Consider the following 17,712-nt stretch of genomic DNA (forward strand, 5'->3'; position numbering starts at 1 on the left):
GCCGATGCAGGGGACGCGGGTTCGTGCCCCGGTCCGGGAGGATCCCGCATGCCGTGGAGCGGCTGGGCCCGTGAGCCATGGCTGCTGGGCCTGCGCATCCGGAGCCTGTGCTCCGCAACGGGAGAGGCCACAGCAGTGAGAGGCCCGCGTACTGCAAAAAAAAAAGAAAAAAGAAAAAAAAAAAAAAAAATATATATATATATATATACCTTGAAGGAAAGCGTGAGTGGCCCTGCTGGGATCAGAGCATGCAGATGACACACCTTTTGAATGTGCAGAGGGCTCTAAGTAGGCAACAGGGTGGCTTCTTGCTTGTATTCAAATTCCTGCACAAATTTCCCTTCTCAGAGACTGTCCCTCTCAACTCAATTCAGCAGGAACTACCCATCCAGCCCTGCTCCTCACCACGCCCCGCCCTGGTTGGCTGAGTCACAGTGAGCAGCTAACGGAAGGTGGGCCAATGAGCCCCTCTCCTGAGGAATTTGGACTTAGGACCAGGAGATTTCAGTTCCGTCCGGCTGCTCTCTAGATGTAGGCTTTGGAGGGTGGGTGACAGCTGCTGTCTATCATGTGGACGGGAAACAGCCAGTTTGCGACTAGAGAAAAAGTAGAAGCTGATGCACCAAGAGAGAAGAAAGTGCTTCCCGCAGCCCTCCTTCTCTGGGCTCCAGGCAATTTCTGAGGCCCTCGGGTTCTGTGAGACACTCGAGCATCCTTACACTGCTCAATGATGCCCAGTGGTTTTTCTGTGGCTGCCACCCAGGAGAGCTGGAACTCTCACAGGCCATGCCGCTCAGCTGGACAAGTGGGCGGAGAAGGCTGGGTAATTAAGGGAGTTACCCTTGAGTGGTGTCTTGATGAAGGAATAGATGTTTGCTGGGCGGAAAGGTGGGGCAGGGGTGGATTCCAGGCAGTGGCACAGCACACACAAATGCGAGGGGTCTCAGAGCTGAATATATTTCCCGAGGAATTGTGTGTAGGTCTCTATAAAGGATGCTTCGACCGCAAAACCAAAAGGACTTATTATACAGCCTTGCAAGACAGGTATACCATTGGTAATGCCAACAATTATGACAACTGTTAACGTGTTGAGTGCTTATAATGAGTTACTTATGCAAACTGTTACTATCCTCATTTTATAGGTGGGGAAACTGAGGCTTGGAGGGGGTCACACGGAATTCATACCCAAGCAGGTTAACTCTAGCACACGTGCTCCTGAAACCATTATGCCCCATCGTTTAGTAGCAAGGAGAGATTTTTTAGATGGAAAAACCTGGGCACAGAGTTAATAACTTGTTCAGAGTGATTCAGTCCCAGATTTAGAGACTGAACTCAAGTTTCCCAAATCAGACCTGAGAGATCAATACCTTAATTGATCTTGGGAAGTCTGTTTCCTGTGATGACCTAAACTCTACTCTTTGCCTCTAAGTTTGGAAGGGGGTTGGTGACCTCAGGTCCAAGGTGAATAATGCCCAAAGTGGTCTTCCGTGTTGAGGAACCACAGCCAGGGACTCAGTTTCCCAAATGTGGAAGAGTTAGGGAAATCATGAAATCAATCATTGCCTTCTAGATCTCCTAAGCACCTGCATCTGAGACTACTTGTTGAACCTGATTTAGACTTTGGGGTTACATCCTGTCAGTAAAGGGCTGGGGCCCCTGTACAGCCCCTGGACTTCGTGCTCCAAGATGATCAGCTACACACAGTGCCCCGAGGCGGGGCACACAGGCTGCCTAACCCAACAGCCGTGCCCAGCCCCCAGCCTCTCCCTCACTCCCCTCCCTTACAGAGGATCCATGAACTACGTTTCCAGCCTCCCTTGCAGCTGGCGGGGGTGGCTGTGTGACTCAGTTCTGGCCACAGAGGCAAAAGCAGAAATCGGCCGGGGGCATCCAGCAGGAAATTCCACCACTGGTGCTGTCCCTTCCTCCCCTCCTTCCTGCCAGGGCAACGGCTGAGGTGTTTCAAACAGCCCCTGGATACCATGGGGAAAGACCAAGAAGGGCACATAGATAACTAGTCCCAACGCTGGGGAGCCCCAAAGCAAAAGCAGCAGCCAGTTAACTCTAAACTAGTGAGAAAAATAAGCCCTTATTTGTTCAAACCATTGTTGGATGCACTGACGCTTAGACCAGGATGTAGCCTGACCCATCTCAGAGCGAGAGTGTGGACCCAGAGACCTGTCAGCTAGTACAGGGTTTTAGTTTCTGTTTCTGTCTCTCTCTCTCTCTGTATCTCTCTCTGTCTCTCTCAACTGTCAGCCCCAGAAAACAGTGCCCCTTGTCTATACCAGCAGGGTGGGTTGAGGAAAGATCTGCTCCCTCCCCTTCTGTAGTGGAAGAGAGAGGCAGGAGACAGGCACTCGTTATTATTAGCCTGTCATATATCAATAAAAGGGCTACAGATAACCCCTGTGTTGTGTGTTGACCCCTATGGTGTTTACTTCATAGCAGGCTGGGATCCATTAGCTCAAAAGCCCCCCCTCCGGGGGCCAAACTCAAATTTGTACACATCCAGTTGCTTTAAATATAGCCCCAATAAGCATATTTTCAGCCCCTCAGCACCTGCCTGCTTTACACATCCTGCAAAACTTCACCCAACATCTGCTGGCCATAGATAAGACAAACCCCAGAGCTATAAAAGACCCCAAGCCACTGCTGCCCTTTGGAGTTGTCTGACCCAGAGACCTACCGAGACACATAAACCCCCTCTTGGAGTCCCTTCTCCCCCGGGAGGTCCCTTGCCCTCTTCCCTTCCAGGGGGCGGCCCAGCACTGCTATCCCTAGAACATCTCCCGCTATGGGGGACTTCCCGTGACCGCAGTCCTGTCCCAGAGCCACGCTCACACAGCTCATTGTGTGCCACTACCATCTAGTGGTCATGAGTTTTTTTTTGTTTTGTTTTGTTTTGCTTGATCAGTCTCAAATATTTGAACTTACCACCACTTCTCACTAGGACTCCACGCGATGAGGGGTGGGGAGGAATAATTCCCCAGTAGAAAATCTGGATGCTATTAGGAAGGAGTGGAGAGAGGAGGCATTCGAAAACATGACAGACCCATTACAGGAAGTATCGTCAAAGATATATGAGGCTCTCAGCACCAGGAGAAGACCGGTACCCAGAGGCAACTGGAACACTTTTGACAGAGATTAAAGCAGTGAATACTAAGATGCTGCCAGGAAAGGGGCAACGGAGGTGCTTCCTGATTCAGGCTTTTTTTTTTTTTTGCGGTACGCGGGCCTCTCACTGACGTGGCCTCTCCCGTTGCGGAGCAGACTCCGGACGCGCAGGCTCAGCGGCCATGGCTCAGGGGCCCAGCCACTCCGCGGCATGTGGGATCTTCCCAGACCGGGACATGAACCCGTGTCCCCTGCATCGGCAGGCGGACTCTCAACCACTGCGCCACCAGGGAAGCCCCCAGGCTTTCTTGCTTTAGAAATATTCAGAAAAGAAATTGACCAAGTAATGACCTCTTACTGGAGCTGAACTTCCCCAGTTCTAAGTCTGGCTCTAAGACATACTCTTCCTCTACTGGCAAGGGGCACACATGTGGCCTAAGCTCAGCCAGTGAGATAACTGACCTCACGTCTGTTCATCTGCGTGAGTGACTTCAGTATTTGGAGATGAGAATCCTGGTTCTATCAAGAGACACGTCCCTGGTCCCCACTTCAAGCCGTGTAGGATGTTTGCTGCCCTCCAGGGACTTCTAGAGGTATGTGCCTCAGTCAGTGTTACTAGTTGTAAGCAAAAGACATACTTCTGCCTGCATTAAATAGAAAATAAATTTATGAAAGGTCTGTGGGCACAGAAAGTGGTTGGGTGACGTGGGGAGCTGTTCAAGAACCGCCTCAGAGGCTAATGCTCAAAATCATGGGGCAGAAATGTCTGGTGAAGGCACCACTGTTTCCATCTCATCTGGGCACCAGATGCCCCAGCTTGTATCCCTGACCCTGAACATTAGAAGCTGTGCTGCCATCATTTTGAGGCTGGAAGGTGAAGGTGTACTGCTATCCCTACCAGGTAAAAACAAAAGACTTCTGGATTCTCTGCTTATTGGGGTAGAGAATAGAGCATTTGCCAGAGGCTGTGTTCATTTTCCTCAATAAAGAAATACCTGGAATAGCAGCTGCAATTTGACTTAACTCTTGTTACTACACCTACTGTAATTTCCCAAGACCCATCTGTCTTCTGCATTATACAGACCACTAAATTAAGTTGAAATAGGAATCCGTACCCCTCCATTTTTCAAGTCTTTAATGGTAGCACTCATCTTTGCAATTCTTCCAGTATTGATTTGAGTATTCTGCTTATAGAGGGAGCATTGAAGAGGGAGGCTTCCACTTGGCTCTTACCACAATAAAGGCTCTTACTCTATGAATCTGAGAAATAATGTAAAGATTATGGTAGCTGCAGAGTATATTATCCCAACTGTGTACTCAGAAAGTGGGGAAATAGCTACAGAATGAGTGAAGAATTCCACCAGCTCTATCTTGGTCAAATTTCCCTTTAACTGTCATAAGTCCTCATTTTAACAGGTGGACCACAGCAATAACGATTTAGGTATTATTAGCTCAGAGCCAGCATCTAATAATCCCTGAAAGATAAAGGTATTTGTTTTTCCCGAGTGTACAATTGTCTTAGCAAATGGCTCAGCAAATACACCCACTCTAACACTGCCTTCTCTGTCTGTTGAGGCTGTTCCTGGCTTGCTCAGAAACCCTTTTTGGTGATATCTGCAACTATAATCACCGGGGCTGATTTTCGTAATTTTTTTTTTTAATACCAATATTCTGGTCACATCACAGAATCACCTTGCAAGGAAAAGCCAATTCTTCCACGCCCACCACACTTCACTGCCTCCAAATTTATCATCAGAGTCAAATCTCAGCACGTCCCAGGGTCCAATTATAAAGTCACGTGCACATGTGCATGCACTGGCAGGTCTGAGCCAGAGATGATGAGCAGGAAAGTCAGCTTGAGGGGACTGGAGAAAAGCCGACTGCTGGGCCCATATCCTTCCTTGCCTCTTTTTGTAGGAGCGGCCAGGGCTGCTGGAGGACAACCAACCTCTGGCTGTTCCCAGGCTCCTCACCACCCTCCCCCAGCACAGAAGAGATACCCAGTGAATGCCTGGTAAATGCACCTAGGAGGGTATTAACAGAAGCAGCAATTCTCAATTCTGGCTACACATTAGAATCACCTGAGGAGCTTTAAAAACTCTCCTGATAACTGAGGCTCACTTCCAGAGATACTGACTCGATTGGTGTGGGACTGGAGAGGGGGAGGGATTAGCACATTAGTATCATTTTTAAGTCCCTGGAAATGATTCCAGTTGCAGAAATCACTGAACTAGCGGGCTAGATAAGGCAGTGGTTCTCAACCTTGGCTGCACGTTGAAAACACCTGGAAAGCTTTTTAAAAAACTGATGAGGGCCTTCCGTGGTGGCGCAGTGGTTAAGAACCCGCTTGCCAATGCAGGGGACACGGGTTCGAGCCCTGGTCCCGGAAGATCCCACATGCCGCGGAGCAACTAAGGCCACGCACCACAGCTACTGAGCCTGCACTCTACAGTCTGTGAGCCACAACTACTGAAGCCCGCATGCCACAGCTACTGAAGCCTGTGCATCTAGAGCCTGTGCTCCACAACGAGAGAAGCCACCGCAATGAGAAGCCCACGCACCACAACGAAGAGTAGCCCCTGCTCTCCGCAACTAGAGAAAACCCACGCACAGCAAGAAAGACCCCAAGGCAACGAAAAATAAATAATAAATTAATTAATTTTTAAAAACTGATGAATCTCCAACCTAAAGAGTTTGATTTAATTTTTTAATTGGCCTGCCTGGGTATTAGGAGCGTTTAAAGCTTACAGGTGATTCTAAAGTGCAGAACCATTAGGATGAAGTTGAGAACTTTTAAGAGAAGGAAATCATCAATATAGTAATTGTTTTGTAATAACTTTAAATGGAGTATAACCTATAAAAATATTGAATCACTATGTTGTACACCTGAAACTAGTATAATATTGGAAATCATCTATACTTTAATAAAAAACTTAAAAAATATGGAATCCCCTGGCAGTCCAGTGGTTAGGGCCCGGGTTCAATCCCCCGTTGGGGAACTAAGATCCCGCAAGCCGCATAGTGTGGCCAAAATAAATAATAATTTAAAAATAAATGATGAAGGCATGAATCAACCTATAGTCCTCCACCTCACACTCAGAGACACCTGTGCGTGTGTGCGTGTATAGTTGCAGGGATGAGGCTTATCCATTATCCTCTTAGCATTGTAGATTGAGGCTCTGTGGTCAGGCCACTCAAGATGGCTTCTCTTGCTCTCTGTGCGTGCCCTGCTTGACCAGTCCCTGCTTAACCTACACCCTACTCACATGACTACCCAATCCTCTTAATCATAGGGCTTAATCAGTAACTACCTACATACTTGCCCCCTCCCCCAGCCGCTGGTTTCCCTGGTAACAGATGAGTCAACCTGACGTCAATTCCCCCTATAAAAGGTAGCCTCCTTCTTCCCTGAATAACGAAGCTTGTCGTGTCCGGTCCGTCCGCCTGCCATCCATGGTGGGGTGCCCCTCCAGGACTTTGCTTCAGACTTGTAAGATTCCCTACCCGATAAATCATTGACATCTCTGTCACTGTCTCCGGGCTGTTTGGTCTCATAGCTGGGCAATTGCAAGGCTTGTAGACCGGACCAGACCCAGGTTTCTGGAAGCCAGTTCCATTCCCAACTCCCACTGAATTGATTGGCACCCTTTGCCCCTTGGCCTGACCACTATTCACCCCCGAAGCCTGTCTGGCGTCTAACTGGAGCTTAGCTAATAGGCATCTCCGGAGGTGTGGGGCAGTGCTGTCCAGGCCCAGAGCTGTGGGAATGAGAAAGACCCCACAGGGGAAGGTCTTCCGGACCCAGTCAGTGGAGGTCTTGGTCCCAAAGAGTTTGCTAGGGCATAGTTCTAAGGACAGAGGAATGTTGGCTGGACAGGTGCCACAGACTGGCTGCTGGATAAAGGGAGGCAGTGCTAGGAGCGCAGAGGCCAGTCTGAGGATGGGGCATATAGACACATAAGGTTCCCAGCTGCGTTTTCTCAGGAAGGAAGGCCTGACCTTTCATTCCGACACTATAACCTTCCCATGTTGTATTAACAGGAAGTGAAAGCAAATTATTTTATGAAATGAACACAGATGGTAATTGTGACCCTCCCACACCCAATCCATGGCAAAATAAAAAGTTGGCCACCCTATGCTGGTATCTCCGGTTGGTTGGTAGGTTATTGGTCCAAGAAATCAGAAAGCCTAGAAACTGAAGGTTTCTCTGGCGGGTTGGGAATGGAAACCAGCTTGTAGTGGGCTGAGGGGGAAAAAATGGGAGGCAAGGAAGGGGCAACAGCAGGTGTGTATCTTTTGTAGATCAGTGCTCATTCAGGACTGGTAGCAGCAGCATCACCTGGGAGTTCCGAAAGCAAATTTCTGGCCCCTACCCCAGACCTACAAAGTCAGAACCTCTGGGAACGGAGCCCAGCCATCTGATTTTAAAAACTCCCAGTGCACACCAAAGTTAACCACTCTACCTGCTTGTGAAGAGGCCGAGAGAAAGAGAAGTGGCTGGAGAGCCGAGTGAGATGAAAGGACGATTTCTGTGGCTGTGGTTTTTTGTGTTTTTTTTTTAACATCTTTATTGGGGTATAACTGCTTTACAACGGTGTGTTAGTTTGTGCTTTCTAACAAAGTGAATCAGTTATATATATACATATGTTCCCATATCTCTTCCCTCTTGCGTCTCCCTCCCTCCCACCCTCCCTATCCCACCCCTCCAGGCGGTCACAAAGCACCGAGTGTGGCTGTGGTTTTAATGGAGAAAATACTCCAGCTTTTAAAAATACTTTTTTTTTTTTTTTTTTTTGCGGTACGCAGGCCTCTCACTGTTGTGGCCTCTTCCGTTGCGGAGCACAGGCTCCGGACGCGCAGGCTCAGCGGCCATGGCTCACGGGCCCAGCCGCTCCGCGGCATGTGGGATCTTCCCGGACCAGGGCACGAACCCGCGTCCCCTGCATCGGCAGGCGGACTCCCAACCACTGCGCCACCAGGGAAGCCCTAAAAATACTTTTTATTGAAATGCAATATACCTCCAGAAAAGTGCACGTGTCACAAATGTACAGCTGGATGCCCTTTCACAATCAGGAACCCACGCAACCGACCTCAGATTGATAAACAACATCACCAAGCATCCCAGAAGCCCTCTGTGCCTCCTCCTGACCTGTAATGACAGGAACTAGGCTCACCTGTTCTTGTGCTTTATACAGATGGAAGCAAATAGGATGTGCTCTTTCGTCCCTGGCTTCTTTCAGTCGTCGTGTCTTTGTAAGATCCATCTATGTCATTGCATACAATTGTAGGCCCCTCGTTCTCACCACTGCAGAGTATCGCACTGTGTAACTGCGATCACGCTGCTGATAACGGGTGTGTGAGCTTTCCAGTTTGGGGCTGTTGCAACCAGTGCAGCTACGAACATTCTAGGACATGTCTGTTGGGTACATACCTAGGAGAGGAATTTCTGGAGACTCGACACTTAAATGTTGTTGAAGGAACCCGCAGAGAAGCTGTGAAGCTACAGGAGAGAAGGGGGGGTCACTGAGTGAGGTCCCTGGGGAAGCAGGAGGTAAGAAGTGGGGGAGAGGTCGGGGCCAGAACCAGAGGGAGGGAATAGGCTTTTCCATTGGAGTGGGGTGGAAGGTGGGTTTGTAGTTGGGGGTGGATATAGAGGGCTTCTTGTGTTGGCTTTGATATGTGAAGTGGGAGGACAGATGGTCTGCTGAGAGCACAGCGGAGGGTTTGGGGTTTGAGGCGCTCATAGCAGAGCGCGGTCAGCAGAGAGATGACTGGAGAACAGACGAGACTGCAGCACTCTTTGGAGTTCTATGATTTTCCCACAGAACTCCTTCAAGTGAAACCCAGAGTGAAGGAATATGGAAACACCTGGTTTCCAGGCTGTAGCTCCCCAAGAGCCCTATGGCGCCACCTGCTGGATAAGGGCCGCATGACGTGCCCAGGGAGGTAGGTACCTTCACCACCCAAGTTGCTCCCCAGATAGGGAAACCCAGACCCCTGGAGTGGCCTCAGGCTGAGCCTTGACCCAAGCCAGAGACCAGAAACCCCTATACCAGAAACTAGTCACATGCTGAGCCCTGATTCAAGCCAATGTACTGCAGTTCTCACTCAAGCTTCCCGTCCCTAGATTAGAGCCTTAACAGGACCGGGATCCAAAGGCTGCATCCCCTAAAAGGAGGGGCCTGCGGGTGCCCTGGGTTTCAGGGGCTGTGGCCCTAGGACTGGGCTTCTCATTCCCCTGACGGGGTCCCCTGCCACAAGAGCCCCTCGGGCCCTGTGCCCTAGTGGGGCAGGCTCACCCACAACCTCCCTGGCCCTGTGCCCTGCCCAGACCTGTTCTAGATTCCACACCACCCTTCCGCAAGGGTGCCTCTACCTCCTACCCACGGGCTTAGGCTCGGGCAGGGCCTCCAAAGACTCAGCCTGGAAGGTGGACAGGCACCGTGGGCCATGGAACCCACAGCAGGGCCTGTGCTCTACCAGAAGCTGCTGGTCTGGGAACCAAGCTTGGAGTCTGAGGAGGAAGAGGGTGAGATATCAGAGCAGCTCATTCCACACCCCTCGGGGCCCCAGGACTCCTCTGGGTGAGTCAGAGAGGGGTCTGGGCACCCAGCAACTCAGGACTGAGGCTGGCAAGTCCCTCCCTCTGGAGCCCCTAAGGAGCGCCAGACAACCCCGTGCTTGGCCAGCTCTAGGAAACTTCTGGTTGAGTGGGGGGACCCCCGGCTACAGCCCCAGGCCTTGCCTGTGCCGGTCAATCCAAGGTCTGTGCATCTGAAGGGACATTTGTATCAAGTCAGCCCTGCCGGCTGCTCTGCCAAAGGCTCCCAGCTCCCACCCCCTGGTGCACGAGGCACCTGCTGGGCAGCTTGGTCCTGGCTACACCTGGCCAGGCCCTGCTCCTCAAGCCTGCCAAGCCCCCTTCAGGTGTCCCTCCAGACCGGTTGGACCCACCTCTCCAACCTCCTCTCCAGAGACTCAGTTTCCCCCAAGCTCTTTCCCATCTCTGTGTCTCCAGACATGCTGTGACTTCTGCCAGGAGGCCCTTTCTCCTCGGCAAACTTACACTCCTCCTGCAAGCAAGACCAAACCTTTTGGGAATCGTTTGCTGGGTTCTTGGGTGTCCGCCTGCCTGGTTCTGGCTCGGGACATCCCTCTCTGCAGGAACAAGGCTGGCAGTCTGCCCGGGGCCTGGGCCCAGCTGGTGGCCGCCCTGCTGCTGGTGGCCGTCGGCTTCTCCCTGGCCGTGAGGCAACTCCGCAGAGCTGTGCCTCTCCAGGAACCTTGGGCTCTGGGGCCCCTCCAGCCAGTGGGCACTCCCACAGGCCTGGCGTGTACCACCGCGGCAGCATCATCGGCCCTACAGGTCAGTGCTAGGAGCAGCTTGGGGGAGGGCCAGAGTCACGGGCCCCAGTCCCAAGACCGTCCCTTTCTGGCGGCAGCCATGTGCTCCCACCTGGGTTGAGAGCTGTCTGTTGCCGGGGGCAACGTCGTGGATGCTGGACTTGGAGCAGCTTTGTGTCTGGCGGTGGTGCGTCCTCATGCCACAGGGCTAGGTCAGTGACCCACAACCCCAGCCAGCGACCCCAACCCTGGGCATGATCAGTAAGATGGAACTCAGGCGGTCAGTGGCCCCTGGCCTTCAAGGCTGGCTGGTGAGCAGGACGTAGGACTTGGGCAGTAGCCCCAACTGTAGGCTGCGACCCTTGATCCCAGATCAGTATGACCTTGACCCCAGGCCTGGTTACTGATGCCTGTCTCCAGGCCTAGTCAGTAACCACTAACCCCAGGCTAAGTCAGTGACCCTTCACCTGGGACTACTGAGTGCCCCTGACACCAGTTAGTGCCCTGGACCCCTGTGTGACCCCTTTGTCTCCTCCCAGGTGCCATGTTCTGGGGCCTCTTCCGTAGTAGCTCCTCAGGCAACTCAACTGCCCTGACGTCAGACCCTGGCCCCCGGCCTGGGGCTACCCTCGGCTCTGCCTGCCCTGCATTTGCTACACACACACTTTGGCCGCCTGCCCTCGCCACACCTGCTGGTAGGCCCCACCATGCTGGCTCAAGAGGGCTTTCTGGTAGACGCAGCCCAGGGCACAAAGGGCCTCTGTCCCCTACTTTGCCACACTGATGGGACTCCCCTGGGCCCTGGGGCCCGAGCCACCAACCCCAAACTGGCAGCTGTGCTCCACCGGGCTGCACTTGCCCCCACCCCAGACCTTACCAGGGATGCTCTACTGAGTCTGTGGGCTGGAGGGCCCCTCAGCTAGGCCCATGCCCATCTTGGAGCCAGCACTGCAGCTACCTGTGCCCCAGGGCATCCTGTTCACCACCCCCAGCCCCTCAGCTGGCCTGGAACTACTGGAGGCAGCTCTACAGTCCGGGGGGGGCAGCCCTCCCCAGCACCCCTACAAGCTGCCGTCAGCCCCGGGAGCAGTGTCCTGGCCACCGTGGACAGCAGTGGCTCTGCTCCTTACCTCCTCGCTCAACAGTTCCTTCAGCTCTGGACGCCTGTCCCCAAGTCCCGGGGTTCTACTCAGCAAGCTGGTGGCCGAGTCTGCAAACAGTGCCTGGGCCTGTCCCCTCATCCTTCTTGACAGCTCAGATGACACAGGCCGACGTGTTGGGGCTCATGCCTTCAGGGACCCCTGCAGCTGCCAGAGTCATGACTCACTCACTCACTGCTCAGCCACCTGGCTGGGCCCCAAACCCAGGCCCAGCAAGGACCAACAGAGAGCCCCGGAGCTTATGGCTAAGGGACCCTGCTTCAGGTGGCAGCCCACACAGAGCACGCCCGTGTCTCCAGTGTGCCCAGTGGCTGCTGCTCCTTTCAGGGGTTTTAAGGTGGGGCGGTGCTTGGCAGGGGTGGGTGGGAGTAGGGGGTCTCAAGCCTGGAGGCTAGGGCAGAGCGGGTCCAGCACCAATGGAGTACATGACGAGTGTACATCAATCACGTGGCCACTGCTGGCTTAGGCCCTCAACTTCTGGCCTGATCAGTCGCCTGGACTTGAGTTTTCTCAGCTAAGGAGCCTGAGGACAATGAGGAAAGAACACCAGGGCCTGGGGACGGCCCTGAGTTCAGATCCAGCTCGGCAAGGACAGGTGGAAAAAAGCCACGCCCCTCCCTAAGCTCTGGGCCTCCGGGCGGGGCAGGCAGATCCCGGCGCACTGCTGGCATCCCTGTGCTCCCCTTCAGGCCACACTCCACTGGTCCCCCTCATCTGGGCTGGAAACAAAATAAAGATCAAGCCTCCTGGACGCCACGTGCCATCCCTACTTCTCGGTAACTTTCACATCAGCCTTTTAGGCACCTGGTGTCTGGGCTTCGCCCATGGACCACACAGAAGACCCCCTACCCAGGGACACAGAGCCGGGCTGCTGTCTTTCTGCTCACCTGCTGGGACACCACATGTACAAGGTAAACCACTTATTCTCACTTTCTGAAACAGCAGAGCAAGGAAGTGGTTGAGAGGATGAGTAGTTGGGTGTCTCGGGCTACAAAAGGGGCTGGAGCTGGGTGTGTGGAATTTCAAGGCCAGCGTTGGCCCTCACCTCCCCGCTTCCCAGAGCGCCAGGGTCTCTGAACGACAATCCTCCAGAGACAGGTTCTCAAGCCAAGAAACAGGCGTGGCCAGTAGCACTCCTCAGCCGCCCTGTAAGAGGTATCTCTGATTTAAAGAACTCAACCCCACCACCTCCCCCTCACTGCTCCCCACAACGAAGAGAATTCTTCCCCCAGCTCAAGTGATACCACAGCCTACCCGCTGATGTTAGCCCCAAACCTAACTTCCCTCTCTTTTCCATCACCCACTACCAGCTCTAAATTAGCTGGAATGTTCTCACATTACCTTGGTCCTCTCCAACTGGTCTTCCTGCTTCTCCTCTGCTCTCCTACAATCCGTCCTCCACACAGCAGGATAATCTATTAAAAGTGTAAGTAGGATCAAGCCTTGTCCCTGCGTAAAACCGTCCAGTGATTCCCCATCACAATCAGAAAAAAATTCAAACTCCTGATCTTCCTGAGAACAGAAGAGCCAGGCCGCCCCGCCCCCAGCCGACCCACTTCAGTGCGCATGCGCCGCGACCCGACCTGGAAGAGGCAGTCTTCAGAGCCCACGTGTTCGACAAGCATGGCGGAGACGGAGAGTACGGACGTTGCTGAGCCTCCGGCTCCGGGAGAGGCCCCGAAGAGTGGCGCCCGGCCTGCCGACCGTCATGGCCTGCTCAAGCACAGCCGCGAGTTTTTGGATTTCTTCTGGGACATTGCGAAGCCGCAACAGGAGACGCGGCTTGAGGCCACGGAGAAGCTGCTGGAGTATCTGCGCGCAAGGCCAGAGGTACGGTGGCGGGACCTGGGACAGGGGGCTGTATAGATCCCGGCAAAGATGTAGCGGCGGGCCCCAGGAGTTGGGCCCGGGGTCATGTGGTCGCGAACGTGGAGGCGCAGGTGAGCGCGCGCCGGGGAAGAGGGATGAGTGGGTGCTGGACGGTTCTCTTCACTGCCCCACCTGGGGCTGTGCTTGGTTCCTCAGGGATCAAACGAGCTGAAGTACTCCCTGAAGCGCCTAATCACTGGGCTCGGGGTCGGACGAGAAACAGCCCGGCCTTGCTACAGTCTGGCCCTGGCGCAGGTGAGGTGGTGGCTCCTGGAATGGGTTCAGCCTTGCTGCTCAAAACGGTGGGGGAGTGAGAAGGGCAGATGTCCCAGCTGCAGGAGAAGTGGCAGCCGAGAAATTGATGGGGTGGCATCCGAGTTGATGGGAGGTGTCCCCACGTGGACGCGGAGAAAACTGTATGAGCACGGCCTGTGTGCAGAGAAGCCCAGGCAGGTGCCGTGGAAGGTTGAGTTCGCTTTGGGGTACATGGGTTGACCAGCCTCTGAGGTACATTTACTGGGGGTAGTAAGCTTTGGGGTGGCTTCTCTTATCTCTGCAGGGTTCGGGGGGCCCTCTTCTCCCAAGGGGCACTTCAGCTAATTATAGGCTATCTCTAAGGAGTCTGAACAAATGGAAGGGCTGTAGAGACCTGGTCCTTGAGGGTCTGCCTGGCGGGGGGGCTCAGAGCAGGCTGTGGGGACAGAGTGTTTGGGAATCTCAGTCGAGCAATCTAGCGGCCCAAGGAGGTACTTTCTGAACCCCAGCTGGGCATGGGGTAGGGAGGCAAGATTCAGTTCCATTCACAGCTGTGTTCTATCCTCAGCACTGCTCAGAGGCGGGTAGGCAGTTTCCGAGGCATCCTTGGGGTGGGAGCGGGGGTCCACGGCCTCTGGGCAGAAGTTGAAGGGAGAAGTGGGAGGAGATGGAGGCCTTTGGGATGTGGCTGGGCCGCTCCCCCAGAACGCCTCCTTTCCTCCTGGCAGCTGTTACAGGCTTTTGAAGACATCCCCTTGGGCAGCATCCTGCAGCAGATACAAGAGAAATACGACCTGCAGAAGGTTAAGAAGGTGAGAGTTAGTGGTCCCGGGGAGGTCAGCGGCCCCAGGGCTGGGGAACACTTGGGTCCTTCTCACCAGTGCCTGGAATCCTCTTCTAGGGGATGGTGAGACCTGCTCTCTTTGGAAACCTGTTTGGGGTGCTAGCCCTCTTTCAGTCAGGCAGGCTGGTGAAGGTAAGGGTTTTGGGGGTATGTGGACTGGCTTGGAGTGGTGAGGGGAGAGGGGCATGCCCTGCTCACACCCTCTCTGCCTCTGGGGGTACCAGGACTCGGAGGCGCTGATGCAGTCGGTGAAGCTGCTGCAAGTCCTGGGCCAGCATTACAGCCACTTGCAGGAGCAGCCCCAGAAGGCCCTGGTGGACATCCTCTCGCAGGTATGGGGCCTGGGGTAACGCTGCCTGTTGTAGAGGAAAACGGAGACAACGTGAGTTTACGCATGGAAACACAGCACTGTCCCGGGGGGAAAACGGAGACAACGTGAGTTTACGCATGGAAACACAGCACTGTCCCGGGGAAATGTGTGTGGTACTTGACGTTTTGTAGTAACTACATTTAAAAAGTGAGAAAGAAATAGGTATGGTTTACCAGACTAAATAAAACATGTTACTGTGTCTAAAGTATTAATGTGCGGTCAGTACAAAAAAACTGTAGAGGTAGTTTACGTTCTTTTAAGTTTCCAAAATCCAGCGTGTTGAACGCTCACAGTGTATTTCCATTCAGGTTAGTGCATGCTAAGTGCTTGGGGTGCACATGTGGCCAGTGGCAGCCATATTGGATGGTGCCGTTTTAGAACAGTGCCCGGCATGTGCCCGGTGGGTTCAACATGTTTGCCATTGATTTGGGCAGAGCTGGCCCCTCGGGCCCCCACTGCCCTGTGTGGGAAATGGAGGTGGGCCAGTACCTAGAATTCTTCGCTGCTGAGGAAAAGGCAGGGACCGGTACATCCCAGGCCAAGGCTTTCTGCACAGCTGTGGCCACAGAGCCAGAAGGACCTTCACGTGGGGCACGTTGTATAAGAAATGGGCTAGTTCTGCAAAACCCAAGAGAGGAATAATTAAAAGGGTGGTCCAGGGCCAATTAGCATCAGTGGGGTGCTTGTTTAAAACCCAGCTTCAGGGGCTTGGGAACTTGAGCTTTCTAAGGAACACCCTCTGGTGCCTGGCAAGGTGGATTGTGGCTGTCCCTCCTTGGGCTGGCAGGTGGAACAGGGCCCAAAGGACTCACCCCATGGGGAGAGACAAAGGGTGCTATGAGGGGGGCCCCCATCCCTCAACCCATGTCCCCACGCCAGGTCCCAGAGGCCATGTTGCAGGAGGTTCTGCCAAAAGTCCTCAAGCCCGACTTGAATTCAGTACTTGGTTCCCCTGAGCACCTGGAGCTCTTCCTCTTGGCCCAGCAGAAGGTGCCCAAGAAGCTGGAGAAGCTGATGGGACCGGTCAACCTGTTCTCAGATGAGAGCATCCCCAGGTGTGAGGGAGGCGGGGAGATGGGCTCTCTGGGCCTCGGGGCTGCCTCTCCATCCACGGGTTTGCGCCATGGCCTGGGGTCGGGTGTCCATGTGGCCCCAGGCCCCTGGCCCTGTCTGTTTAGGGAGTGCCCCCTGAGTCCCCTCCGCCTTCCTCTGCAGGCTGGTGACTGTGCTGAAGATGGCAGCCACCTCTGTGAAGAAGGAACGCAAGCTGCCTGCCGTGGCTTTGGACCTGCTCCGCCTGGCGCTCCAGGAAGACAGCTTCCCACGGTTCTGGAAGGAAGTTGTGGAACAAGGGCTCCTGAAGAAGCAGTTCTGGCCGGCCAGGTGCGTGAGTGCTTGACCTCTCTCCATCCCTTCTCCCAGGTTTGTTAAGCAGGGATGGGCCAGGGGTCCGAGGGCTCTGACCAGGCTCTGTCCTGCGCCCCCTTAGCTACCTGTGTTTCCGCCTGCTGGGCGCGGCCCTGCCCCTGCTGTCCAAGGAGCAGCTGCAGCTGGTGATGCAGGGGGACCTGATCCGCCATTACGGGGAGCACATGGTCACTGCTAAGGTAGGTGCTGGCCCCCTGTGGCCCAGCCCTGCCAGAAAGGGCCAGGCGACTGGGCTGCTTCCTGCCAAGAAGTTGGGGTGGGGGGTGCCGCCTCTGGGGTCAGCTGGCTTCCGGAAGAGAGGGTTGCTCTCCTCTCCATGTCAGTGGTCCTGCCTGGGATGGGCAAGCACAGCTGCTGTTGGGAGGGACCTGGGACCGGGGTGTCCCTTCTCTCTGTGTAAAGTGAGCTACCTGAGGGCCGACCCCCGCCCCAACCCCTGCCTCTGTATCTATATACCCCTCCCCCTGCCTCTAAAGCTATATACCCCTCCCCCTGCCTCTATAGCTGTATACCCCTCCCCCTGCCTCTATAGCTGTATACCCCTCCCCCGCCTCTATAGCTGTATACCCCTCCCCTGCCTCTATATACCCCACCAGCAGTCTGTCCAGACCTCCCTCCACCCCCAGCTAGTGCTACAGTGAGAACAGCCATCACCACCGATGCTGTTCTGAGCAGTCTGTGCGCCCCACACTAAGCTAAGTGCTCCACAGGAGAATCAACTGGTGGTTAAGAGCACGGAATCCCGGACCTGGGTCGGCCAGGTTCCCTTCCTGACTCCACCGCAGCTGTGTGACCTCCCGCAGCTTGCTTCCTTTCTCTGTGCCTGCTTCTGCTTGCCCGTGAGATGAGAGGAGCAGGACCTTCCTCAGTCATTGTGAGGATAACCAGGCTAATATTGTCCGCAGGCGCTTAAAGCAGTGCCCTGTTCACAGGAAGTGCTGCTGGGTTTGTTAGTAGCTCATTTCATCTTTACAACCAGCTTTGGAGAGCTGCTGTTCCTCTCTCCTGGGTGAAGGACAGGCTTAGAAAGTACAGAGCAGTGGTTAAGAGCACTGACTGGGGGGCCAGACTGACTGGAGCCGGATCCCAGCTGCACCACTTGGAGCCCTGTGACCCTCAGAAGTTACTTGCAAGCCTTTTTGTGCCTCGTTTTCTTCATCTGCAGAACAGAGGGGCCCAGGGCAAAGGGTTGTTACAAAGATTAAACTCTGGGGCGCCTGGGCACCCCAGCTGGTTCAAGGGAGGGTGCTTCCTGGGCCTCGGTATAGCTGTTGTGGAAGAAGCTGGGGCGCTGTTGGATCCCTCCTGGCTGGTGACCCCGGTGC

At 54.2% G+C, this 17,712-nt stretch overlaps 2 protein-coding genes across 2 annotated transcripts in view; both read left to right on the top strand.

Annotated features, from left to right (window-relative positions):
- The first annotated feature begins 8,110 nt into the window (after nucleotides 1–8,110).
- GGT6 (gamma-glutamyltransferase 6) lies at nucleotides 8,111–11,957 on the top strand. Its single transcript, XM_032617535.1, is given in 11 exon segments — nucleotides 8,111–9,063; nucleotides 9,449–9,701; nucleotides 10,282–10,382; nucleotides 10,385–10,483; nucleotides 11,001–11,058; nucleotides 11,060–11,359; nucleotides 11,361–11,503; nucleotides 11,506–11,578; nucleotides 11,580–11,726; nucleotides 11,728–11,808; nucleotides 11,810–11,957. Coding segments are annotated over 10 exon segments (1,284 nt in total). The 5' UTR covers nucleotides 8,111–9,063; nucleotides 9,449–9,567.
- Nucleotides 11,958–12,951: 994 nt separating this feature from the next.
- The window catches only part of MYBBP1A (MYB binding protein 1a), a 16,895-nt gene continuing 12,134 nt past the window's right edge, over nucleotides 12,952–17,712 (top strand). The window contains exons 1-9 of the mRNA XM_032617524.1: nucleotides 12,952–13,047; nucleotides 13,144–13,451; nucleotides 13,647–13,745; nucleotides 14,474–14,557; nucleotides 14,647–14,721; nucleotides 14,814–14,921; nucleotides 15,839–16,014; nucleotides 16,175–16,342; nucleotides 16,449–16,566. Coding sequence (XP_032473415.1) covers nucleotides 13,188–13,451; nucleotides 13,647–13,745; nucleotides 14,474–14,557; nucleotides 14,647–14,721; nucleotides 14,814–14,921; nucleotides 15,839–16,014; nucleotides 16,175–16,342; nucleotides 16,449–16,566 — 1,092 coding nt within the window. The 5' untranslated portion in view covers nucleotides 12,952–13,047; nucleotides 13,144–13,187. The remainder of the gene's footprint in view (nucleotides 13,048–13,143; nucleotides 13,452–13,646; nucleotides 13,746–14,473; nucleotides 14,558–14,646; nucleotides 14,722–14,813; nucleotides 14,922–15,838; nucleotides 16,015–16,174; nucleotides 16,343–16,448; nucleotides 16,567–17,712) is intronic.

The sequence above is a fragment of the Phocoena sinus genome, chromosome 20, assembly GCF_008692025.1.
Source record: "Phocoena sinus isolate mPhoSin1 chromosome 20, mPhoSin1.pri, whole genome shotgun sequence".
Classification (NCBI taxonomy): Eukaryota; Metazoa; Chordata; class Mammalia; order Artiodactyla; family Phocoenidae; genus Phocoena; species Phocoena sinus.